This window comes from Mytilus galloprovincialis, chromosome 3, assembly GCF_965363235.1.
Source record: "Mytilus galloprovincialis chromosome 3, xbMytGall1.hap1.1, whole genome shotgun sequence".
Taxonomy (NCBI): domain Eukaryota; kingdom Metazoa; phylum Mollusca; class Bivalvia; order Mytilida; family Mytilidae; genus Mytilus; species Mytilus galloprovincialis.
In genome coordinates, this window is record NC_134840.1 from 41,979,695 (window position 1) to 42,006,571 (window position 26,877).

General features: G+C 31.4%; 1 protein-coding gene across 3 annotated transcripts in view; it reads right to left on the reverse strand.

Moving 5' to 3' along the window:
- The window catches only part of LOC143067971 (lysosomal-trafficking regulator-like), a 68,014-nt gene that overhangs the window by 39,383 nt on the left and 1,754 nt on the right, over window positions 1–26,877 (reverse strand). For 2 of the 3 annotated variants that reach the window (XM_076241649.1, XM_076241647.1), the window contains exons 2-17: window positions 24,585–24,774; window positions 23,475–23,554; window positions 14,963–15,128; window positions 13,102–13,183; window positions 10,156–12,746; window positions 7,929–8,096; window positions 7,118–7,444; window positions 6,662–6,728; window positions 6,294–6,400; window positions 4,602–4,758; window positions 3,973–4,245; window positions 3,616–3,754; window positions 2,886–3,045; window positions 1,980–2,151; window positions 1,142–1,335; window positions 220–480 (exon numbers count right to left, since the gene is read on the reverse strand). In XM_076241649.1, the coding sequence (XP_076097764.1) occupies window positions 220–480; window positions 1,142–1,335; window positions 1,980–2,151; window positions 2,886–3,045; window positions 3,616–3,754; window positions 3,973–4,245; window positions 4,602–4,758; window positions 6,294–6,400; window positions 6,662–6,728; window positions 7,118–7,444; window positions 7,929–8,096; window positions 10,156–12,746; window positions 13,102–13,183; window positions 14,963–15,128; window positions 23,475–23,554; window positions 24,585–24,659 (5,019 nt within the window). In that variant the 5' untranslated portion in view covers window positions 24,660–24,774. Of the gene's footprint in view, window positions 1–219; window positions 481–1,141; window positions 1,336–1,979; window positions 2,152–2,885; window positions 3,046–3,615; window positions 3,755–3,972; window positions 4,246–4,601; window positions 4,759–6,293; window positions 6,401–6,661; window positions 6,729–7,117; window positions 7,445–7,928; window positions 8,097–10,155; window positions 12,747–13,101; window positions 13,184–14,962; window positions 15,129–19,372; window positions 19,823–23,474; window positions 23,555–24,584; window positions 24,775–26,877 lie in introns of those variants that run through there. The other variant, XM_076241650.1, reaches the window with a different exon arrangement.

Below are 26,877 nucleotides of genomic sequence, written 5' to 3' on the forward strand. Positions count from 1 at the left end.
TAAGAGTCATCAAGTACAAAGCAGATTAAATCAAGCAAATTGTCTTTAAGTTATTGCAGTAATTGACTCAAAAAATAAACAAATCTGTGCTGTCATTATTATTTCTATAATTTCTGTCTTTATATGGCAAGTCGCAAACAGCAAATTTTATGATAATCATTCTTTGAATGTCTTTAATTTATTCTTTTAAATACAACTAGTTATCTATAATCTATTCACCTTGGCAACAAGGAATAAAATTGCTTCCATCCCACCAGCTCCCTCTAAAGCTTTCTCTAGACTATGATGTCTGTGGGTCACAAGCTTAGCCTGACATGTAAATTGAGCTGTGATTGGCTGTTGGATTAGCAGGTTACCACTGTCCTGACACTGAGGGATACCAAGATTTGGACCAAGAATTTGCATATCTTGTGATGATGTATTTCTGTAGAAACAGGCTATGTCAGGCATCAGTGGGTTAAAAGTCAAAATCAGAGATGACTGAAATATTAACAGCAACTTATTACTATCTAGTACATAAAGATTTACAACCATGTGGGTCAATTCTTAAGTTTGACATACAATATTCTTTCCTGTCTGCAATTTTGTGCTTTAGTTTGAAAATAAATCAATCAGAAATTTGCATTTTGTTGAGATTTCCACAAAAATTAAAAGTATTTTTTTAACAAATGTATCAGTTTTCTCAAAGGGGACATACTTTTACAGCAAAACCATTTGTTCTCAACAAATATGATCCTTGGCAATAAAAGGTTTAATGAAAATTCTAACTTTACATAATAAAACAAGAATGTGTCCCTAGTACACGGATGTCCCATCCCACTTTCATTTTTTATGTTTAGTGAACCATGAAAATGGAGGAAATTTCTAATTTGGCATGAAAATTAGAAAGATCATATCATAGGGAACATGTGTACTAAGTTTCAAGTTTATTGGACTTCAACTTCATCAAAAATTACCTCGACCAAAAATTTTAACCTCGACCAAAATCTTTAACCTGAAGTGGGACAGACGGACGGACAGACGAATGGACACACAGACTAGAAAAATAATGCCCATAAATGGGGCATAAAAAGGTCTATATCCTAACATATATTTACAAATATTATTACCTTAAACTGTTGAATTTTTTAATAACACTTACCCTTAATGAATCTAAATCAACCCTCTTTGATCCCACCAAAATGTCTGATGGCATCTTAGAGTGAAGCTCCATTTGTTTTGTAAGTAAAGGCCCATAACTGATATCCATATTCACATTATCACATTTATTTATGGTAACACAGCTGGGACCCACAGCATACAAATGGAATACTTCATCACTGCCATGGTTGCTCCCTAAAAGCAAAATTGACAGTAAATAACATTGTATTATAAACTATTACAACCTTTCATACCAGATTCCTTTTCAAATGAGGACAGAAAATTACTCAGCTCTCTTACAAGTTGTATTTGCTCTATTATAAGTTGCATTTGTTAATAAGGCACTCCAAACAGCTGTTTTGGGACAATGTACATTTTTTTTTATTATCTATTGAGCTATAATAGGAAGCTCATACTACAACTAAGCTATGAAAACGGCATCATGAAGATCTTAAACAAAACTTAATATCAACTAAATAGGATACTAGTCCAGTTGTATTAAAATGCACAGTTGCTTTCCATCACATTACACAATGGTTCATCAAATTATGCTGAAAGACAATAATATCTAAGAGACAAAACTATAAGACTTTTGAATGCATTGAAATAAAAGGGCCAAAAAAAATCCACTGGGTTAAGCTTTGTCAGAGTTGTATATATAGATTTAGTGCATATAATTGTAATATGCATATTTATATCATCCCAGCACAAAACCACCAGCTATTGGTAAAATGCAATGGAAACAATTTTGCTTTCTAAATTAAATGACGGAAGTTTGTAATCTGTGCCAAGATTATAATTCATAACATTATAACATGCCTTCATTAGATAAGTACTACCTTCAAGTATCATGAGAGAGCTAAGAGTAAGTGTCTGACTGGACTGTTCAGGATCAGTACATGAGTGTCCAATACACAACAATGGAATCCTGTCCATCTGTTTTCTAGAAACAGAATGTTGATGTTCTAATTTTATTTCTTGTGACCTCCATCCATCTATCACAAGTTTTACCTAAAAAAAAACAATCACATTGTCTTATATGCACCCAGATTGCATCTCCTTCTGAAGTAGTTCTCACATTGAGTAAAATAAAGAAGTATTTATGCTATTTCATCTCACATGCTAAAATCAAAGCGCTTGAAAGCACTGCCGGAATAGATTGCTTCAATTTATTAGTGGGAAGTAAAATTGAATATTGCAGTAGTTGTTGTTGATTTAACAGCTATTATAGACACAGGAAGATAACTCCAATTTTTAAAGTAAGGTTAACAATGACATAATATATATTTTTAGAACAGATATTAGACTCCTGTACCTTGCAAAAGTTATGTAATTTTCTTGACAAGTGTAGCATCATTTTGTACCTGGAATATCTGAGCATATATTACATCGTTAAATTTCTGGAAATGTTCAGGGATAGGATGTATAGAATGTTTTGATCAATGCACTATATTTTGTGTATCAAAAAGGTAGTGATAAGCCTTGGAAGATTTAGTTATCAAGTCAGTCCCATACGGTTTTGATTGCATTTCATTCAATCTTTACCTAAAAATGGTCAAATGATGGTCCCTTTAACTTTGATATTTCATATATGTAAAAAAGGTCATCAATGATAATTTATTGATTATGACTTATGAGTGATTCTTATTGTTACTCTAAATTGTAAAATGCAGTTCAGGCTTTATATCAAATCAGGACTACCTAATATTTTTTAATGTTATATTAGATTTTAAACAAAAATTTACCTTTCCAAAATAGGTAATGTCATCCTTTGAGTCTGTTTTAGTGGCTTCTACTTTCTCATTATAACTGACAAGTACATGGTGCCAATGTCCTTTTGTTAGAGATTCTTTTGATATCACATCTTGAAGTATGTGACCACTTTTACCATATTCTGTGGTCAATCTACAGGGTTAACAATAGTAAATTATTGATGAAAATATTTCATTAAAAGACACAAAAGAATCAAATTTGATTAACAAATCAAAGCAAATTTTCTTATGTAGGAGGGAATATAAGAATAAAATTCCAGTATATACTTAACTGTAGTACAAATTGGTTACTACAAAATGTACTTTAACATATATCAATTTATCTGTAAACATTACAAGGAAGCTTCTAAGTTGCAATCAGTGAATCTTGTTCATATTTTTTAAGTTGAAAGGAATTTGTTGAAATGTAGATATACTAAATTTAAAATTTCTTATTCAAAAATTTGAATATTTTACAATCATCATTATCAAATTAGTAAATGATAGATTAAAGTTGCTTGAAATTAATAAGAAATGTATCTTGACTTTATAAATTAAACCCTTACTCCATCGAAATAGATTAAAAAAAAGTTTCATTGGGCATATTTCTATATTTATCTTGACTAAACAAAATATTATATTTCCACATAAAGATAAGACAATTTCACTTTCTTGAATCATTACAGAAAAATATATAAAATGCTAATTTTTCACATAAACGTACCTTACAAGTATGTAACCACTTTTGCTATGGACCCATACTTCTAACATTTTCTCTGTATTACCAATGGATACAAGATGAAGAAAGTCTGATATTTCCCAGCCACACTTGCCATGAAATAGGTGCTCTCTTGAACCAAATACTGAAATTTAAAGAAACTTTATATTATATATCATAACAGAAACCAAAACTTAACTTTAGACTGTAATTTTATCTAAAAAGTTTACAAAAAGCTAAACAATGTCTAGGTATAGAAAAACTGTTCTAATTAGTCAGAATTTTATTCAGTATGTTGACAAGTCTAACCTATTTTTCTCAGTCAGTATTTAATATGTATCATGCAAACAAATATCAATTTACCTTCTGAACTTGAAAAATAGACATGGTTTCCACTTTTTGTCTTTGAAATCTTCACAATATTTTCCTGATCTTCAGATAGTTTTACCCATGATGCAACTGTCAACCCTTGCTCAAATGGTGGCCATGATAACCCTTTTATTGGAATAAACATTGCAGCAATATCCCAGACATCTTGTGTACTTGTAGTATCAAATAAATCTAGGCCAGTCTCAGAAACATCTGGTGATGTGCTCATTACAGAAGATACACTGGCAAAGAATGGGGAATATGATCCTACAGTAAGAAAAAATGTTAAATCAAATACAAAGTTTTAAGATAGAGATAAAAGTCTTTCATTCTGATTCAGAAATGAACATAATAACCATTATGACTATTGCATGTACTTCTTATTATGGCTATGCATAAAGAAAGATCTTTTTTGCTATGATTTGTGGATACCAATAGTTCAGTCAATTATTTAACAACTTATTAAATACAGATATCTTGAAAATCATGTTCCTTTTAGACATAAAATGTGCATTCTAAGAAATGAAACAGATATGGTATAGGTTTTAGAGGTGGCATCTATGACGTGAAAATTGAACATGAAATGTACTTGCAGGAGGGGTACAAAGATATGTGTTACTTACCACTCAACAGCTTTCTATCTTTTATCCTTAGTGTTGACTGAACCAGACCAGACTTAGGTGACACCTCAAATGTACGTTTACATGGAAATGTTACACTGCAATGCGGCTGTGACGTAGAATTCTCAACAATTGATAGAAATGTTGATAACAGTAATTCCTAAATAACATAAAATCATTTTTTAGGTATTTGTTGATTATATGTGCAAACAACGTCCTTCTTTTAATAATTCACAACAAATTTGTTAAAGTGTCAACGTCTGTCATTTTACATTTAACATTTAAAATAAACAGCTGCACCATGAGTGCATGATACGCCTGTCACATTTTCAAAGAATATAGTTCATTTACTTCTCCATGTCATATTTGAAATTTATGAAAATAAAAAGGGAGCTTACATCAATAGATATAAACAATTCACCAAAGTTTCATGAGAATTGCTGAAAGCATTTTTGCGTTATTGTCTGAAAAAGGAAAATCCCTCTTTTATTAATGAACAAGAGGCTGTCAGAGCGACAGCAAACCGGATTTATTAATATTTATCCATGTCCTGGCATTTTTCAATATTACAAGAACCATAAATGATGCACGGTTAAAGTGAAAATCATCAATATCAAACTTGACCTACATTTTGTCATCAGTAACAACATATTAAAATTTGAAAAGCTATGGTTGAATGGTTCATGAGTAAATGCAACAACATGACTGGTAACACAATTTTTCAATCTTTCAAGAACCATATAACTCCAGAACCATTGAAGTCAAAATCGTCATTATTAAACTTGACCTCCGTTTTGTTGTCAGTAACAAAATATTAATTTTAAAAGCTTTGGTTGAACGGTTCATGAGTTAATGCACGGACAGGACTGGAAACGCCATTTTTCAATCTTTCAAGAACCATAACTCCAGAACCGTAAAAGTCAAAATAGTCATTATTGAACTTGACCTCCATTTTGTTGTCAGTAACAACATATTAAAAATTTTAAAAGCTTTGGTTGAACGATTCATGAGTTAATGCACGGACAGGACTGGAAACGCCATTTTTCAATCTTTCAAGAACCATAACTCCAGAACCGTAAAAGTCAAAATGGTCACTGTTAAACTTGACCTCCATTTTGTTGTCAGTAACAACATATTAAAATTTTAAAAGCTTTGGTTGAACGGTTCATGAGTTAATGCACGGACAGGACTGGAAACGCCATTTTTCAATCTTTCAAGAACCATAACTCCAGAACCGTAAAAGTCAAAATGGTCATTATTGAACATGACCTCCATTTTGTTGTCAGTAACAACATATTAAAATTTTAAAAGCTTTGGTTAAACGGTTCATGAGTTAATGCACGGACAACATTTGATTGCCGCCCGCCCGCGAAATTGGTTAAAGCAGTTTTGAGTTAATGTCTGACATATGCATGTTGACGACAGACAGACAGATGGACAACGGTATACTGTTATACACCTTGTAAACGGGCATATAAAAAGTCTATGAGAGCTCTTATATTCAAATTTCAGAGATTGGTTTAAAATATATGAAAAGAAAGTACAGAATACATCACGATTTTTTTGTGTCATTGGGTTGTTATGTACTTGACAAATACATATACCCTTCATTTATCTGTTATCGAAACTGTGAAGAAAAATAACAATCTGGTAAACAAGTAAAAAAGTTTTCATGAACATAAACAATATCATTACCTGAGGTATGTTTGCGTAATTAAATAACTGAAGTATTTTCTGCAGCTCGGTTGAAGTAACTCTGTGTTGAGCCAGTAGTTGTATAAGAGACAGGAGAGAATTCCTTACTGAAACAAAATAAGAACAGACATAATCAGAATATCATTTTTATCTCAAAATTCGGAAAATCGAAAAAATAGTGCAAAATAACTCATTTAACATGTGGAATAAATTGCAAAAGAATTGTTTTTCTTTTAAACTAAATCAGAATAAAAATATTATTATTTTGTCTGAGTAGCTGTTTGCATTTTCAAGTATGTTTTAAAGGGTAATTAATTTGCATAAATTACTCAAATTTTCAATTTAAAGTCTTATATTTTATTCTATACCTGAAGTTCCTCCATTGTCTTCTATCAATAATGTCCAAAATCCTGTAAGTATGTCCTCAAGCAGACCCTATAATATATTATATAACTCGATTTAATCAATATTGATTTACATAGGAATTGGAAAAAAGGTCCACTTTTTCACATCATTTATCTCTTTCAAATTCTTTTTTTAACACCATACAACACTATAATTCAAAAGCCTACTTTGCAGTTCAAGTCATTTTTGTTTACTATCATAACACAAGTAGTATACGTATAATTGATGCACTGTAAAGACATGAGTTAATTTATTTTTTTCCCTAAAAAATCACAGTTCTTAAATTCATTGTGTTATCTTGTAAAAGTTTGATTTATCTTATTTCTGTAGCTGTCCTTTAAATAAAGATATTTAAGCAACATGTGTCATACACAGCATAAAGGTTACGTTACCATCAACAATAATTGACATAAATTCACCTCATGACAAACTGCCTGTGTTGCCTTATGACTTGCTCTCAATGTCTGTAACAACTTATGAAGAATTTGACTTAATACATCTTTTATATTTTCTTCGTGCTGAATTTTGATCATTAATTCTACCAGAATCCTGAAAACAGCCGGGTATATCTCCATTCCATATCCATTCTCCATGGATTTTATTTGTATGTTATTGTCATCTGATCCACATTCAGTGTCACCATAGTAACCACCTTCCCCAAACATCAAAGAGTCGTAGTCGTCATCACTAGTTGTATGTAAGTACTGGCGTATCTCATCATCATCAATGTCATCATCTTTAATAAACTGAAATATAAAAGAATAATTTTCCATCAGATGAAAATACGAGGACAAGAACATGTTAAAATATATTTAAATTAGGACATTTTAAAAGTTCACTGAAAAAAACTCTGAATGTATGGATTTCAGCTTATCAGTATCATAATGCTTTTATTTTTGTAATTATCTTTTTACGTAAAAAAGTTTAAACAGTACTTGTGATGAACAATTTGACAGATGCCTCTAGTGGAGAAGAAGTTGGTCACCCCTCCCAGTTAACCAAGTTTAACCTCCATTTTGTGGGGATTTGTGTTCCCCAATGTTCAGTTTTCTGTGCAGTGTAAACTTTTTTCATCTTTTTTCTTTGGTTTTTGAATCACATTTACATTGAACCACCTACACAAGATTTTTTCGATCTGTATCTATTAAAGACTAAAAACAACTTTAATCAGTTGAATTGAAAATATGTCTATACATTGGCTGTTATATTTACAATATTATTTTGAATTACCAATTCACTTAAGCTTTCCAGTTTAGAGTGATCGAACACTGTGGTTTTCTTTGGCATAGCAGACGACAAGATGATGTCACAAACTGTCTTGACTTTGGTTGGGGGGAGTTTTGAGCATCCTTGGAATGCCTCTTTCAGCCGTGACCACATGCTAATCTCTTGTCCATCCTACAAAAAAATAATTTATATCAGTCATGTAAAATAATTTGTTACATTTATTACAATGTTACTTTTCTATTTGAGTAGTGTTATGCTAATCATTTGCAGATAATCATATTCATCTATGTAAATAAATGCATAAATTATCTTTATATTGACAATTGTATACAAATATTTTTAAACCAAGAACAATAAATCTTATATTTTGAAAGAATTATATGATGTGACTGGTTATTAGAAAATCAATTTCCACTAACACAAAAAAACTATTTTCTCTTTTTTAGCCAATATGGAAAAACTGCTACTGTTAAGAGTTACATGAAATTCAAACTATTAACAATACTGGAACATTCACCAAAATCATTTAGAAGCGATTCATTACTTTATTATGCAAACTTATATCTAATGAGAGTTGAATGACTGTGGTGTTCTGATTTACATAATGAAGGACATATGGATGTCAGCTAGAAGTCATTTTTGTGAAAATGTATTTTCAGTTGAATTTGTTGTAGTCTTCAGTCTCAAAATGTATTTTCCTCACAGTCCTCAAATTTTGTTTCAAGTATTTTTTTCAATTTTCAAAACAAAAACATGAACACATTTATTGTAATATAAATGTTTTATATGCTGAATTAACCAATTATCTACATATAATGTACTTGCAAACAACTTTTCATGTTATCTTCTGAATGTACTTTTTAAACTGAATTACCTCAGATAACTCTTGTCCAGATTGCATTGTGTCAACATTTCAAGTGGTCACTACATTCATTATGTCCAACACATGTTTACAAACTTTAAGAATTTGAACTTGACTGAATTTAAACAAAAGTGCACTATTTAATCTTGAATCTATTTAGTGACTGATACAGAATGTTGATAGGTGATTTTTCGTTGATAACTGATTTTTCGTTGATAACTTATTTATTATATTACACACAGTGACATGATACAATAACATGTAACTATCTGACCATACTACAATTTATTTACAAAACCATTTTGTAACAGAAGTGAAGGGGATAACCTTCAATATATGATACCTAAGGAATTGTATCATTAATGTAAACATAGCCCCCACAAAGTAATGTAAGAGGGAAAAAAACCATATGACATGTACATCTTATAATTATTTATCATTGCTATAAGGTGGGATGGGTGTCTTTCGCCATCTTAAATTGTAAAAAACAGAGAACCTTTCGATCAAGTTAGCAAAATTTGATGCTGGAATGCAGATATTTAATGTGATTTTTCATTTGAAAGAACCAATGTATAAGAATATAACTTATAAATATTGATGTTTTTACAAGTGTAGATTATTTTTGGTTGTTTTTAAATGTTTTTAATTTGGCATTTTAAGGGGAGGTAACTCTAAAACTGCCTTTTCTGAATGAATCTACATGGAATTTTCCTATGTTGTATTTTAGCCGGAAAAAAACGTATTGAGACCCTATCTTTTGTTTTGATATCCTCAAAGCATTGTCTGAAAGCTATCTTTCCCTAATATATTTGACAATTCTATCATTTCGTTTAGTTTGTAATCACAAAATGGTGTTTTTTCCTGTATAATCCATACAAAATATTTTGTCACAACCTGTAGCTTTAGAAAATGCGCAGTGACCTATCATTTTTATTATATTTTTGAACATATACCAATAGATACTACGTTTTGGCAAAGTAAGAAAAAATTCTATCAACTTCCATACCACCTTAAATACCTTTTCTTTTAGTAAATACTGTATTTGTAATTTTCATCAATTGATTGTGAAACTTTAGAGAAGAAATAATTCTAAAACTTTGAAATTTGCATGTTAAGAATAAAAAGAAGGCTGATCAACATAACTAATTAAACTACATTAAGGTTCATCTGAACAATTCACAGATGGCAAAGTCTGGCATGGAATATTGTATCTTTACCTGTAGATGTCATATCTTTTGTTGTTTTTTATATAAAGTATAAAGGTCTCACAGAAATTTACCCCTCATCTCATGTTATTCAAAAGTGATTGGTCTGTTTAAACAAAACAAAATCAAAATATTTGTCTCATAAAATTGCTTTTTGACATACCTTTTTAATAAGACTTTTGTATGAAGCACTGCATATAATCAGTAAAGACTTCATCAACATCAGTTTAAGATAACAATTGCTGGAGTTTGTCGGGACTTTACTAATGTCAAGGTCTAGTTCAGAGTCCTCAGATCCTTCAGGCAAATCACATTTGTTAAATGATAGTAACTGCTTAATAATCACTAACAAGGCATTCTCTGCTATCTTTAGACACGGAGAGTTTTGAAAGTGAAATACAAATCGTTTGCTGTAAAGGCAAATTCTGGCACATGTCTCCCACATGTCTACAAGCAGAGGCAAATTTGTAGTCATTACATGGGCAAAATTCTGACAGCAAAATTGGACATCACAGCAGTCAAACATTTGAACAAAATCATTTATATCTACTGTTTCGTTACCCATACATGTATCCTTGGCTGTCTTACTGGCAAGACCACCAATGAATGCTTTAATGACTAGGCCATTTTTTGGCAAGATTTGTGAAAAGGTGCTTGTTTGAGAATATATAATATCACTATCAGTTAACTTTCCTTGATCTAAGATCACCAATGCTTCAAAAATCTTTAAAACCGGATTTCTCAAACTTTCATCTTCTAACAGTTGACATATTCTTCCTATGCCTTTGTTTTCTAAGAATTCATTCAACACAGATTCCACTTCAAGCAGGTTGGGTAAAGCTGACAAGCAATGAACTTTTACTTTTTTGGAAAATTCAACATTTTTGTTTTGTTCTTCCTCAGATGAACACGGTGAATTTGACCTTAATGTTCCTAAAAATGAGCTAAATGTAAATGTATAGACTCGAAAGAAAAGCTCCTCCTTCAAATCTTCAGTTCCATTTATAACAAGATTTAATAACTGTTTTGAAGTCAATTCAGCTAACTGCTGATTTTGGGAAAATAAGATGTTCTTGTACATGTTGCATACTGACCATTTTGAAAATTCAAAATCAGAGAATTTCTTCTCTATCTTCATTCCATGACTAGAAAATCCACTGTCAACAGCAAGATGTGCATTCCCCGATTCATTATTTGCCTGAAAGCTTCCTCTATCAAAACAAACACTACAGGCAAAAGGTGGAGATTTAGACTCCACATAGACACTGCTGTTCAATTTTCTTCCAGAAAAGTTATCAAGTATTATGGTATTCATCGTTTCTAAAGCAAAGTTTTGTACAGGAGGTGAAAATTTTGGCAAACATTTTAGCACCCCACTTACTACTACTTCTAAATTCATACAGCAGCATATACCAGACAAACTTAATGTCTTCAATATTTCTATTCTTGATAGCTTACATTCTAATTTAAACAAAATGTCAAGAAGAAAAGTGCACCATGATGCTATTAGGCACACACCTTCTGATTTTCCACCATTTTGTTTTTCAGCAGACGACATCTCTTGGAAAACAGTGTAAGAACTGCCTAGAATATTGTGATGGTGATTGAAATACACACTAAATTCACATCTTTGGTGTTTATTCTTCAGACACTTCATTGAATGTATATAGTTAACTTTTACTGATTTCAATGTATTCAAAAATGAATCAATAAGTCTGATTGGTTCTGAATGAGACCAATCAGAATGTGTATATGACTGAGTTCTCAAAAAGTCCAAATGACACAGGACAAAGTCAAGCAATATAAAACCATTTCCATCTATAAAATCTCTAACAAGTTTGACAGCATTGCTGATGAAAACAAGATTTAGTGGTAAACACTGGAATATTATGTCAAGCAAAACAGTGGTACTAAGAACAATTTCTGTAAGAAAACAAAGATCTAAATCAAAATTATTCTTATTCCCATTTTCTACTTCGGTATGATTTCCGGCTGATAATTCCTTCTTAATATTTTGCAAATTATAAATCTGTTGAGCAATGTCTAATAAATCTTGTAAGCACCTGTGACCAGCAATAATATTGACTCCATTCTGTTGAACAGCTATGGCCCCGCATAATGTTATAATAACACGTAAAAGTTTCCTCTGAAAGTGAATATTACTGGTTTTTGTCCATTCACTGGCTAAGATCTTTTCATTGTCAATATTTGACTTAGGATAAAAACTAGTTAAAACATGGGTAAGATGTGGCAATACTGATGGTGAAAGAACTTTAGAAGGTGATATTTGATTTAAATCTTGTAAACAAATTTCTAACAGTAAGTCGAGTATAAGTTGTGAGATCTCAGGGGGACTCATTTCTTTTTTGTCCACATCAATCCTAGATAGAATCAATGCTATTTCCTCGTTTTCTTCCTCTGACACATTCTCTTCATCCTCAATAGTTTTGCCACCAAAGCTAACATAAGGATTATGCCTGAACATATGTCTAGATTTTCTAAACTTAGGGGGTGAAGCTGGAACGTTTAATGTATCCTCTTCAGAGTCGGTTGTTTCAAGCTCTTTCTCAGATATTTCTCTTTGTTTCTTGGGTCTATAGTTTACTGGCTTCTTAATTGGTTTTCTATGCTTGGTTTTAGGAACAACTTTATCCCTTCTTTGGCAAGACTGCATCCATTTGTTGGATTTATGTAGGTTATAGAAGCATGAGCTGATAGACGGAAGAACATCCTGTTCTGATACAGATTTCAAATCTATAAAATATAGTTATTCAATTATATCATAAATGTTGTATAATATTTTCAAATGTATGAAATGAGAACATTTCATATATATATATATATATATAATTTGAACATGGCCAAATATTAAAATATTAGTTTTCCATATGAACATAAAAGTTTGCTGGTGCAGCTGTCATGGTGTTTTCTTAGAGAGACCATAGTTGCTAAACAGATAGGAAAGTAAAGATCTTAAAAGGTAATTCCTATAAGCTACAGATTTTGAAAAGTACTTATAAATTCTTTAAGCATGTTCTTTTAAAAGTAACATATTTTAAAACATCAAGAGAAACAAAATTTGTATATTTTTGCATATCTTTCACTTTACCTTGGGAGTAAGTTTTAAATTTCAGACACCATGGTAACAATGATACAATTAAGTTACTGAAATCTCTTCCAACTGTAAGCCCCTGTAATACAGAAAATGTCTTGTGTCATATTTTAATTACCAAATACACCTATATACAAATTGTGGATTATGAATTTTTCAACAATCAACATTAAAGGAGCAATAGCTGTCAAATTCATATTCACCGATTTGACTCAAATTCTCATATTTGATTTATAAAGTGCTTAAACGTATATCCAAATTATAAAAAGTCTAAAATAAACAATATATAAGGCACAGACTAGATAATATGTATCCTTTTTCCATGTGTATCTTAGTCTTGACACCATCTTAAAAACTATTGAGTTGACCTCCTAAAACTACCAAGGTCATATAAGCAATATCAACATAAATATACATATAATAGATAGTGACAAATATGGTCATAATCTGCTAGTAATCAATTCTCAAAACAGTTAACTATGACATAGGACAATAAATCACTGTGCAATTAAAAACTTCTTCATATTAAAATGAAAACTTCAATCATTGCTCAACATCATTGTGACATAGATAATATTTTGTAAAATAAAGAGAATATGATAAACTGCAAGCATTTTTTCAATCCTAACAGACCTTTGGACATTAAAAGAACAGAGTATAAAATTTGCAATCATGCATTATTTCCTTATTCATCCTATCATAAGTCAATGTCTGAGTGAAAACTTCCTTATCAACTGCATATGTTACAATGGACTGTTGAAGAATTAGTAAAATTTTCACTGATATATCTACATGTATTCATTCATAATAATAAATCACTTCTTTTTTCCATTTTTTGTATTTCTAGACAACATGGGATGCTGACATCACATTCACTCTATATGAAATGATTTAAAAATTGAATTTACCAACAGAAAAATGTATTAGTCGACCAACAACTATACATCATCCATTATTTGACAAAACCTTTACAGTTTAAATCTTGATATGACAAAATTTCGCCTGAATATTACATCTTCTGTGAGTCAAAACGCCTCAAACTATGTAAACCTCAAAACTCAAGAATAGTGATCATTCATTTGAAGACTTGTCAATTTTTTAATGAATGGATGGATGGATGGATGGATGGCTAGTATTTTTACCTCTAGTTGCAAATTAAATGCATGTTTAATGCCATAGCATGTTAGTGCCATATGAATATGAATCTTGCTTTGTACAAGATTAATATGACTAGAAAGAATTTTAACATGCTAGTAAAATTACAAGGTAACAGTCTGCAAGAAGACGTGTCATCCTATTCAGACGGACTCATTGTACAGACTCAGAGCCAAACAGGCTTTGCTCTTACTCTAAAATGCTGTTTGTGCTTGGCATAGAAGCAGCAAATACCAATTTAACAGTCATTGATTTGATCTGCCCAAGATTTTCTATCCCATGATCTCCTGCACATAAGGTCTACACACTCCCAGGAGACCATAAATGCTGATGTTTAATAGTTTATGTTTAGATATGTTCATTCATAAAGTTTCGTGATAATATAACATGTTTACTACTTCACATAAACTGCTACATGGCTTGCCTGTTTGTAATTTCAATTGTTTAATGCAAATGTTTAAATTCAAATGGCAAAACTTTATCATGCAAAGCTTTCAAAATGAATAGACCACAAGTTGGTGCCAAAAAGCATCAATGGGAATTATGTTTATACAACTGCAAACCACATATCCCAGAAGGGGACAAATTAATATTCAAATCTGATTTCTAATAGTCATATGGAAATGTCATATATGCACATATATATTTAATGCGAGTACCAGTATATTAACTATGATATTCTTTAGTAAGTTGTAAAACATACCTGAATACCATTTTTATATATGACATACAGTAACTGCCATCCTCTGTCTTTAACAAGATATGATTCGAGTGCTGCAGGGTCACCATCATCGTCTGCTTTGTTAGTGATCCTGATAATATCATTCATAAACTCATTACACAGCTGATTCACTATGGTCTTCATGTCACTAAAACAGAGATAAAAAAAAATTGAAAATCATTTGATATATATCATTCTTATTTCTAATGAATAAAGTTTGAGCACTAAGCACAAATGTTTAAATTTCTTACTGCTAATCTAATACAGATACAAACTCATGGTAATTAGTGTAATATTTTTCAAAAACCCACTAAAAAAAAAATCAATAATAACCACTTTCGCCAGAACAAAATCATCCATTAGGCATATTTTCTTTAAAAGTAAAATGTATCTTTCTTACGGAAATAATTAATCATACCTGACTTAATATTTCATTCTTCATCAACCTTAACATCAAACTCAACAATTATTAAACACATTGAATTTTGTTATCTGATGAATTTATTTTAAATTAATTTATAAAGGTAACCAATTCTAAATTTAGCAATATCAAAAGTGGGTTAAATAAATGTTTGCCCAATATCTGCATATTGGTATACCCACCAGATAATAAATAAGGGCAAACAATTCAGAAGCAAGAGCAGATAATAATGCATCTACCTTTTAACACGGTTTTCCTGGCTGCAGTACTTTTGCGCCAATTGCTTTTTTTCAAGAGAAATATATTTTGCGCCTAATTTGATTTTTCAAAAGGTATCAATCAAGCAAAATTTTAGAATTTATTTGCACCAAATTACTTGTTTGAATGAATATTGATCAATTATCTTATATTTACCAGTACATGTATCTATTTATATCATTAATAAATTATAGGCAGTACCTAAGTTAAAGTTTCAAAGTCAATAGACAATGACTGAAAGGGCAAGGTCAAATAATCTTCAAGGAAATCAGATGTGTAAAAGCTAATACAACTGCATTTCAAATATCATTGACCTACTGGCTGTTCTCCTTAAACTAACCTAATCAAATGTACAAACTATTACATTCTTGATGCCATGGCCTACATGTATGCAGGAAACAGCATATCTAAGTCTCGCTTTAAAACTCTGTCAAGGCCAGTCAAATATCATCCTTTAATCGAGTGTAAACTGTGCATCCTTAAATCTTGTGTAGCCTCATTGTTTCAATTAAAATAAGATTTTTATAAAGAGTGCCTCCCGGGAAATTGAATATTAATCAAAATTAAGTTTCAAATGTTTGCATTTTTAATTGTCTTTTAAAATAATATCAAACAGTGGTAAGCACCTTTCCAAAGCTTATACTTTTACATGTAGCTGATCGTGTCTAAGGCATTCCACCACCTCTGTACCATCAGAGGAAATATTTTCATCATCAGGACTGTTAGTTACATAACAAAGTTGAGAAATCGACTCATCCCAGAATAATTCAGTCCCTCCCCGTAATCAATCTCTCCTACGTTAGTAATCGTAGATCAGCAGAATATAACAACTGAGTTATTCAGGTTAAGAAAAATTTGACAAGATAGTATTTCTAAATTAGAACAAATTTGTTGCACCCTGCATCGACCTTCAGAGAATTGTCAAAAGCATCAATAAGTTTTAATCGACACCCCTTTGTTGATCAGTAAATGTGTTTCTGTACATGCCATTACCCCCAAACTCAATCCCAGCCTTCCCTTTGTGATATGGAACCATGGTACAATGTCAGAGAGATCCATACACATACACTCAAGTTATTGTCTGGAAACTACAAAGGTGCTTGTTTTTAGTCCCTTTTTGGCCCCTAATTGCTTAACTATTGGTCCCATAACCCCAAAAACCAATCCAAACCCTCCTTTTGTGGTATTGACCATTCTTGTAAAATTTCATAGATATCCATTAACTTAAACTAAAGTTATTGTATGGAAAACAAATATGTCTTCAGACAATAAAGACGACAACACAGACATTAGGCCAACGACAACATCATAGCATTATACAAACCTAAAAAAAAATTTGGGGTCATATGAAAACTTCTGTTTGAATATTATTGGAAGCAGTCACAGCCATGCATGCATAGTGGATAACTATATGCATGGCTTAATTGGAGAATGTTAAGAGCTAAGTATGCTTTTTACTCCTCAGTCCTTGGAAGCACAGAAACTTTTACTGAAAGCAACCTTTTAAGGATCTTTAAGGACACACAGTAAAATCACAAATACCCATACTTAAGCTTCTCTAAGTTGCACTGCTACAGAAATATGTATTGTATATCGTACTTTCATGAAATATTCAAGGTTAAAAAGTGTGTTTTGTTTAGCAACTAATTAAAATCATTAAAAAAATATGCTGTTATTTATCAAACTAGTTTATCTACTATGACAGTATTTGCCCGTCTAAATAATTAATCAAACCCTAACACACAAGTTAAATTTAATAATTTTTCATCCAGAAATAATCTGCATATTGACCTTAACATTATCTGTGTACTGTATCTAAGTTTAAGGTTGGTTTCACATTGCAACCTTATGAAACTCAGTGTCAGCATAATTTTACAGTTTGTTCAACAATTAAAGTTTACTGATAAAATCATTCATGATTAAAAGAAGAATGTGTCTCTCCACTAATAGTACCCCTTAAACTTTATATTTAATATTTAACAAGAGTGCATGCGCTGAAATGTCTAGCCTTCTTTACTAATTATTCATATTATGTTGATAGTCCTAAATTTAATGCTTTACTACAACTATCACATAAACTTAAAATGATCCAAGAAAATGAGGTGTAGGTCATATAAACCAAACAAGAAATACATGTTCACCTTACAATCATTCAATACACTAAATATAGTTAACCTATTGCTTATGGTTTCTAAGAAACAGATTAAACCAAGAAAACTAAACATTGACCAAAGAACCATGAAAATGAGGTCAAAGTCATATGACACCTGCCAGTTGGACATGTACACCTTAATCCTTCCATACACCTAATATACTTGACCTATTACACTATATTGAATGCAAATTTATTTCCCTATGTTGAAACTTATGAAAGTAACGCCACATAAAAGTATATGTGTGGTTCAAGTTACCTAACCGACCCTAGTATATACCCTGACCCTAAAACTTTTTTTTCATTTCTGAAAAATAAATTTTCAAAAAATCAAGTTTTGAGGAATGTGAATTTAAATAATTAAATTCACAGACTTCTGTCATCTCAATTTCCATCAGAAATATCCACTATGGCTAAAATGCAACAAGTTCTCAACAGAATACAACAAAATAGTAGCGGAAATATGGACTTAACCACCAAAACTTAACCTTGTTCACTGGCCAATGAAATTAGGTTAAGGTCGGGGTAAACTGTCTGACATGCATGATGACCTTGCAAGTTACGCACATACCAAATATAGTTATCCTATTACTCATAATAAGAGAGAAATTAACATTACAAAAAATATTAACTTTTTTTTCTTTCCAAGTAGTCACGTGCACTGAACCATGAAAATGAGGTCAAAGGCAATGGACATGGGTCAGACGGAAACTTCGTAACATGAGGCATCTATGTACAAAGAAGAAGCATCCAGGTCTTCCACCTTCTAAAATATAAAGCTTTTAAGAAGTTATCAAATGCCACCCCAGCCAGAGCCCTCAGATCACTATCCCAATGTCAAGCTTTCTGTGACAAAAGTCGCAGGCTTGACAAAAATTAAGTCTCTAAACATTAGTTAGTGATACATCAATTAAATATATATGAAATACAAATGAAAAATAAAATTAGCACCCCAGTTTTATAAACAAAAGGATCTATATTACATGTTATGGATCAAGTGATAGCAATTGTTCATTCAAACCTTTAAAGAAAGATGGGTTGAACAAAGGAACCACACTAAAAACTATTCTCCTCACTAAAGAAACAATACTGATTAAGGGAGCTAACATATACTGGTACATGTATATTATAATCATTTGATACTTCAACTTGTGTCATTTTTAATTCTTGACATCTTTCCCTTCTTGTTCCTAATTCTAAAGTAATCAATCACTAATGGGGAGAAACTTCACTAAATTTCAAAAGCAGTAGTACAATAATATTGTATGATTTGCATGATATTATAAGCCTTTAAAAAAGTGTTCCTCTGAATTATTATGAATGAAGTGACCATAAGCAGGGTGAGGTTTTCACATCAATCTGCCTTTGAAAGTTTTGTCATACAAATTCTTTTTATTATCTCATTGATATAATATACTCATTTAATATATCACAACTCGTTTTCTTTTTTTTATAAATAACAAAATAATTTTAAACATATTCTATAATTTTTTATTTTTTAACAATTTTCATAATTTTCTAAAATGAATAACAATCTATATATTTAATTGAAAGAACCTACCTGTTTCTTGTAGTTTTAAACTGCTCATAGATAACACTTTATATAGTGTACTTCACTTTTATAAACTTAAATAATTAAACAGCTACTGACCGAAAGGTAAAGTTTACAGAGACAGTTATCAGATGTCAGTGTCAGATATCAACCAGATTATGGGTCAATACACCTATACATGTACCGTACTATTATAAACAGGAAATCAAAATCTTTAAAAAAAATATTTAATACGCTTTCCTTCCTTACTGTTTTGTGACCCTGAAAGTTGATGTACCATACTACATGTAATTGAAACAGTCCAAGGGGATTTTATAGATGTAGTACAGGTATAACCCAAATGTTTATTCATAATAAATATGCATATAGTTTAAATGGCATTTAAAAAAAGTGTTTATAAGATTTTCAAAAATCAACAAGGCCTATCAAGTACAAGTTGATGTCTATCTATCTACGTATAATGTGTTTACATTCATTTTTTACATCATCAAAAAACATCATACTTAAACATCCTTTACGCAGAAAAATATTAATCATGAACTAGTGCATGTAATACTGTGTTAATTTATTACTAATGAACTTATATATATAGGGATTTTTTCTTTATATACAAAAGGTCACAAATTTTCAGATTGAGAGTGATTTAGTGTTAAGAAATTAGGGTATATATCAATGAAAAAGTAAAAAAAAAGATTTGAAATCTAGAATGGTAATGGTGACAACACCAAAATTCAAACTTGATATGTGGTTTGTGGTAATAAGCATTGTTTATGTTTCATAACTTTTGGTTGAGACAATGTCACAAACTCAAGTTAGAGAAAGGAAACGAAAAATCCAGCAATTTTTCCATTTGTAAAGGGGCATAACTCTAGAATGGTAAAAGTGACACCACCAAAATTAAATTTTATCTGTGTTTTGTGGTAATAAGCATTGTGTATAAGTTTCATAAAATTTGAGAAAACTTAAGTTAGAGAACAGAAATCAATTTTGGGACAGATGGATGAACTGACATACAGATAGACAAGGATAAAACTTAATGCCCACTCTGCTACTGCAGGGGTATGAAAAGACATGTAAAAGGTCAACAGACAGTATAGATAATTTTGAGGTACACTGATCTCATCTAATATTTGAGGGGCCTCATCCCAAATGGTCTAAGTAATTCTACTATTGTAATCATTAACCAGTCAACTAAGATTGTGAGTTAGAACCCCACTCATGTGGATGCATTTGACATTAATTGAATAGGATTGTCAGTTCTCTTATCAAAGGTCAGTGGTTTTCTACAGGCACTCGATCCTCCTTCCTCCACTGTAAAAATTGGCCTGCTTGAAATAGCCCAAAAGTGGCGCTTAAAAGTGGTGTTTGAACACCAAAAATCCATCAATCAATCTAATTTAGATTTGATAATTATCATGGCAAAATTTTATATATGGCACAGACTAATATATTTTGGGCTTGTAAGTCGATAATCTAACCTCATTGGAATCTGTAATTCATGCAACATTCAATTTAACCCTTAGATGGAGATGGTTGAGAAAAGAATGTCCATATTGAAAAATTGAGAAATTTGAAACAAGATTTTGTATCTTCTAAAACAGATATGGAAATTTGAGTAATATCTGTGAACCTGATTTCACAGTAGATGATCTTAAATACCCTTTAAGGTATTCTTGAATTTGGAACATAAATTTATTTGAAAATGCTAGAGTAAACTTTTTAAGTCACAAAAGTGTTCTAAATATTATTACCAAACAGGAAGTCTTTAAAAAGATTATGCTACTGTTCATGCAAAGGCTTCAAACTTGATAAAAATTAACGTTTCAATGACAAACTGCCTGGCATTTTTCAAATGGAATTATATATACTTCAAGTAAACTTTCTAATTATCCATTATCACTGAACTAGTGTGCATATTTGTTTAAAGGCCAGCTGAAGGACGCCGGGAGTTTCTCGCTACATTGAAGACCCATTGGTGGCCTTTGGCTGTTGTCTGTTCTATGGTTGGGTTTTTGTCGCTTCGACACATTCCACATTTCTATTCTCAGTTTTAATGACAATGTCCATTTATCAAATTATGTAAATCTTTTACTTTTTCCTGAGGAGTGAACATCGGACATTATCTGTGTGCCTTTAGAATGAAGAAATAAATGGGGAATGTGTCCATTGGACACAGATGATGCCCCAGCTTGCATACAAAGTTATAAAGTGACATAACTCAAGAACAGTAAAAGTCATTCCACCAAAATTAAAACTTAATTTGAGTTTTGTGGTAAAAAGCATTGTGTAGAAGTTTTTAACATTAGGTTGATGCAAACCTATAAAAGTTTGAGAATGGAACCAAAAAGTAAGCATTTTTTCCTTTGTAAAGGGGCATAACTCTAGAATGGTAAAAGTGACAACAGCAAAATTCAAACTAGATCTGTGGTAAAAAGCAATGTTTATAAAATTCATAGAGTATAGTTGATGCAAACTGAAATAACAATGGATTTTGACCACAGGGTGTGACGAGCTGGGTTTCTGGAAACTCCTGCTTCTACATCCCTCAAACAAAGTCCTTTGTTATTCGTAACAATAGAAATTGATTATTCTTTAAATAGCATGACTATAAGAAATTACTAATAGTGTTCACAACAAATTGTTTCAAGAATTAAAAAAAAACATTTTAGAAAATTCCAATAGCGAAGAAAAATTAAGCATCTTTTTTTATTACAAAAATAATCCTTTAATAACTCCTTTGCTGAAAGTAATATTTTCTGTCCTAGTCAAATGTGTCTATTCTAAAACATTGATCTTTTTTTTTTAAAAGGGGGGATTCTAACTCTCACTGCCCCCCCCCCCCCCCCCCCCCCCACCCCACCCCCCATGTTATCCAGTGGCCGATCTGGGGTAGGGGTGCAGCGGATTGGATCCAATTTAAAAGATCAATGTATTTGAATGCTTGGAACCCTACCCCCTTTCTGTTGAGATGTTTCTGTTGAGTTGGGAACCCGCAGCTGGATCAGCCCCTGCCCCCAAAAAGAGAGTTACAAAATATTAAATCTGTATCTTTGTATGCTGAACATGTCTGGTAGTCGGGTTTCTACTGCAGACACACGTATCCCTTTGTAAGTCCGAATATGAATGTTTATTCATTCTCGAGAAGAGGGGGGCTTTTTTTTCTATAAAACCGTAAGATAAAAAATATAGATGGATTTAATTGGAATATGCAAAACAACCTTGACATTGGTAAAATATACTCACTTGTCAAAGTTTGAACGAAGATAACCAAAAAAAGGTTACTAGTGGGGTTTCATGTAATAAAATAAAATCTTATCAATCATGGTTTGATATTGTCAATAAAATATATATATATATATATGCTATTGGGGTTTTTTTTCATTTCATAATCAATGTTAACAATATAAAGTTAGAGTGGGGTGTTAGTTAGTTGTACACCTAGGGATACAGCGTGTCTGGATAAGAAACCCCGCCGCCCACCGGCTGACAGGGTTTCCTATCTAGACACACCTTTCCCTCATATATAACTATTACCTTAACAAGTATATATCATTAATGATTGACAGCTTGTTTTCAAGGTGATTATCTGGGGAATGAGTGAAAGGTTGCATGTTAATGACACTATAATTTTCAATTCAAGCCTAATTCGAAGAGTTGCCTTATCATGCATTCTTCCTACAAATTTAGGAAGGTGGTTTTATTCAAATAGACACTTCTGTATTCTTTGGACTTTCAAATTGAAAGAACTGAAAACCTACCATGAAGGAGAATGCTCTAGTGATAAACTGATAAACTTAGTATCTATCTGGTTACTTTGCATGTGCAAACCACAAATTGTAAAATCACATTTCACTTAACTAAGTAGAGCCAAAAACACATCATTGGAAAATGCAAATACTGTATAATAGGTCAAAGTCTAGGCTACATTTCTAAATCAACAGTAATGTCAATGAATGCAAATCACTGAATTCAAATCATGTCAATGGAAATGAAGTGAAATAATGAATTACTATATAAATACCTGAGTAAAATAAGATAATGACAGATCATAATGACCAGGTACAATGACGCATTAATTACCAGGCTTAATCACTATCGTACAATGACTTACTAAATAATAGGTACATCTCCATTCTCTTCAATCTCCTTACAACAAAGTGCTAAGAAGGTGTCCAAGGCCAAGCTTGTTAACTGTAATAAACACAGTAGTTTTAATAATCCATTGGTGACATTGAATTAGTTATACATGTATTTGCTCCTGAAAATTCACAATTAACATTTCAAAAATAAAGTTGGTTTTTTTTTTTCAATAAAGAATAAATTCAAATTGTAGAAAAATAAAGTGTGTTTGTTTTTGAGATACAAGCAGCATTATAATTTTTGGCCTTGGATTTCATATCAAATATTTGAGATGAAAATTTTTTAATGTACACAAAGTATTATATAATTAACAAAAACTTGAAACATTTGAAACATATATGTCTTTTAAATAAATTGAGTCATATTTAGTGATTTTTCTAGAGTAAGGTCTAAAAATATACAGAAAGCTGAAATAGGTGTAGCTAATATTACCAATATCTTTGTTTCAGAATGATGACATGTCATAATAAAATTAGAAAGGAAATGGGGAATTATTTCATCAGAATTTAATCATATGATCATGATGATGTGTTTAAAATAAATAATGTATACATAACATTAACTTTGTGACAAATTTTCATGGACTTCACAGCATTTGACCATAAATTAATTCATGAGTTAACAAAATATATATATTAAAGAAACAGAGCTGTATCTTACAATGTAACTCAATACATTACTCAACAAATATATACTGTAAATCAAATAACTTTTGAAAAATAAAATAAAAGAACAGGATTCCAATGTCCTATAGTATAATTTTTGTAGAAAAACTGACAAGAATTGTACCTGTGAGAGTGCTAACAAGACTGGACAGACGGAAGCACAAATGGACAGATGTCCAGTATATTCATGTCACCAACATTGGCATTATGCAGGGGACAAAAATAAAGTATAAATAAAACCTCTAGAAAATATAACAATTGGGTCTTCTCTTACACATAAATACATCAACAGAATTGTGAAAATAAATTGGGGCAAAGTCTGCTGAAAAGGGCTAAATCACAAAATAAAGTTTCAGTAATAATAAGTTTGTTTACAGTAACTAAAATTAAATACTACATGTAAATAAAGCACCAACCTGTTCCTGATTTGGAGGTTTTCTAGCACTACTGTAAATATCCCAAATTTCCTTAATACTGAGTTTAACTGCCATTTTGACTTGCTTTACTACACCTCTGTCAGCTTGTCTTTATTGATGAAGTGGTGTTAAAATGATTGAACTGGTCATGTTATACATGTCTCAGAAGTACAATTTTTTTTAAAAGTATCTACAATTATAATGAAACAATCATTTAAATAAAGCAGTTAAACTTTAAGAAAAAGAAATATATGGTTGTAATAATGTATATATAATAACCTGTTAACACAGAGGTCTCACCTTTTTTTGTAATTTTGATAATGCAAATGTTGAAATTAACAAGAGCTGTCAGAATGACCGTAAACCAGATTTTTCAACATTTATAAATTTGTGTCCTGGCATTTATCAATATCACAAGGACCTAAACTCCATTTTTCAATATTTCAATTACCATAACTCCTGAACGGTAAAAGTCTAAATCATCATTACTAAACTTGACTTCCATTTTGTTGTCAGTTACAAATTATTAAAATTTCAAAAGCTTTGATTGAACAGTTCATGAGTGAATGCATCATCAACATTTAGCTGTTGCCTGCCCAGCTGGCCACCTGACTAGCCCCTGCTTTTTATCATTTTTTAACTAGAGGCTCTAAAGAGCCTGTGTCGCTCACCTTGGTCTATGTGAATATTAGGTCTATTTGAATATTAAACAAAGGACAGATAGATTCATGACAAAATTGTGTTTTGGTGATGGTGATGTATTTGTAGATCTAACTTTACTAAACATTCTTGATGCTTACAATTATCACCAGTAGTTTCAGTGGAAATTGTTAGTGAAAATCTACAAATTTTATGAAAATTGTTAAAAATTGACTATGAAGGGCAACAACTCCTTAGGGGGTCAATTGACCATTTTTGTCATGTTGACTTATTTTTAGGTCTTACTTTGCTATACATTATTGCTGTTTACAGTTTATCTCTATCTATAATAATATTCAAGATAATAACAAAAAACAGCAAAATTTCCTTAAAATTACCAATTCAGGGGCAGCAACCTAACAACCGGTTATACAATTCATCTGAAAATTCCAGGGCAGATAGATTTTGACCTGATCAACAATTTGACTTATGTCAGATTTGCTCTAAATACTTTGGTTTTTGAGTTATAAGCCAAAAACTGCAATTTACCCCTACGTTCTATTTTTAGTCATGGTGGCCATCTTGGTTGGTTGGCCGGGTCACAAGACACATTTTTTAAACTAGATTCCCCAATGATGATTGTGGCCCATTTTCGTTAAATTTGGCCCAGTAGTTTCAGAGGAGAAGATTTTTGTAAAAGTTAACGACGACGGACGATGACGACGGACGCCAAGTGATGAGACCCTTTGGGCCAGGTGAGCTAAAAAGGTATAGAAAAATCTTTATTTGGGCAAAGTATAAAAAAAAACTATCTGAGGAAAGTTATACCTATGATCTACCTTAATTCAATGACTGAAAGTTCATGGCTAAACAATATCCATGGAAATGAGATGTGCCAATGCTAATACAACTGCATACCAAATACCATAGACTTATCATATGTTGTTCCCCTTAAACAAACCTAAACATAAACATTAACTTGTAAACTATGTTAAAATTTCAAAGTCAGTGAACCATGATGAAGGGACTATATATATAATCTCCATGGAAATGAGACTTGCAAATGCCAATAAATTTGCATATCAAATATCATTGACTTCACATTTGTGGTTCATCTTAAACTGATATAATTACAAACTAATACATATTAACTAAGCAAAAGTTAACAGGTCAACAAACCATGATCAAGGGGATGGGGAACAATATTCTCAAAGGAAACAAGATATGATATTGCTCATACAATGGCATACCAATTAACATTTGCCTATCACTAATGGTTCCCCTTGAACTGACCTTATCACAAACTAATACATGTAAACTAGGCAAAAGTTTTAAAATCAATAAAACAATGACTGATATGTGGAGCTATATAATCTCCATGGTAATAATGAGATGTGCCAATGATAATACAACTGAATAACAAATATCATTGACCAACAACTACATGTAGTGGTTCCCCATAAACTAGACCTAATCATAAATTAATCCATTGTTGATGTCACTGCCACCAACCACGACACCAGAAACAGCATATCTATGTTTCACTGTTTTACTTTGTCAAAGCCAGACAAAAATCAGGAGATGTGGTATGACTGTCAATAAGACAACTGTCGGACAGAGTTGCAGAATCACCATTTAACTTTTTAACTTGGAT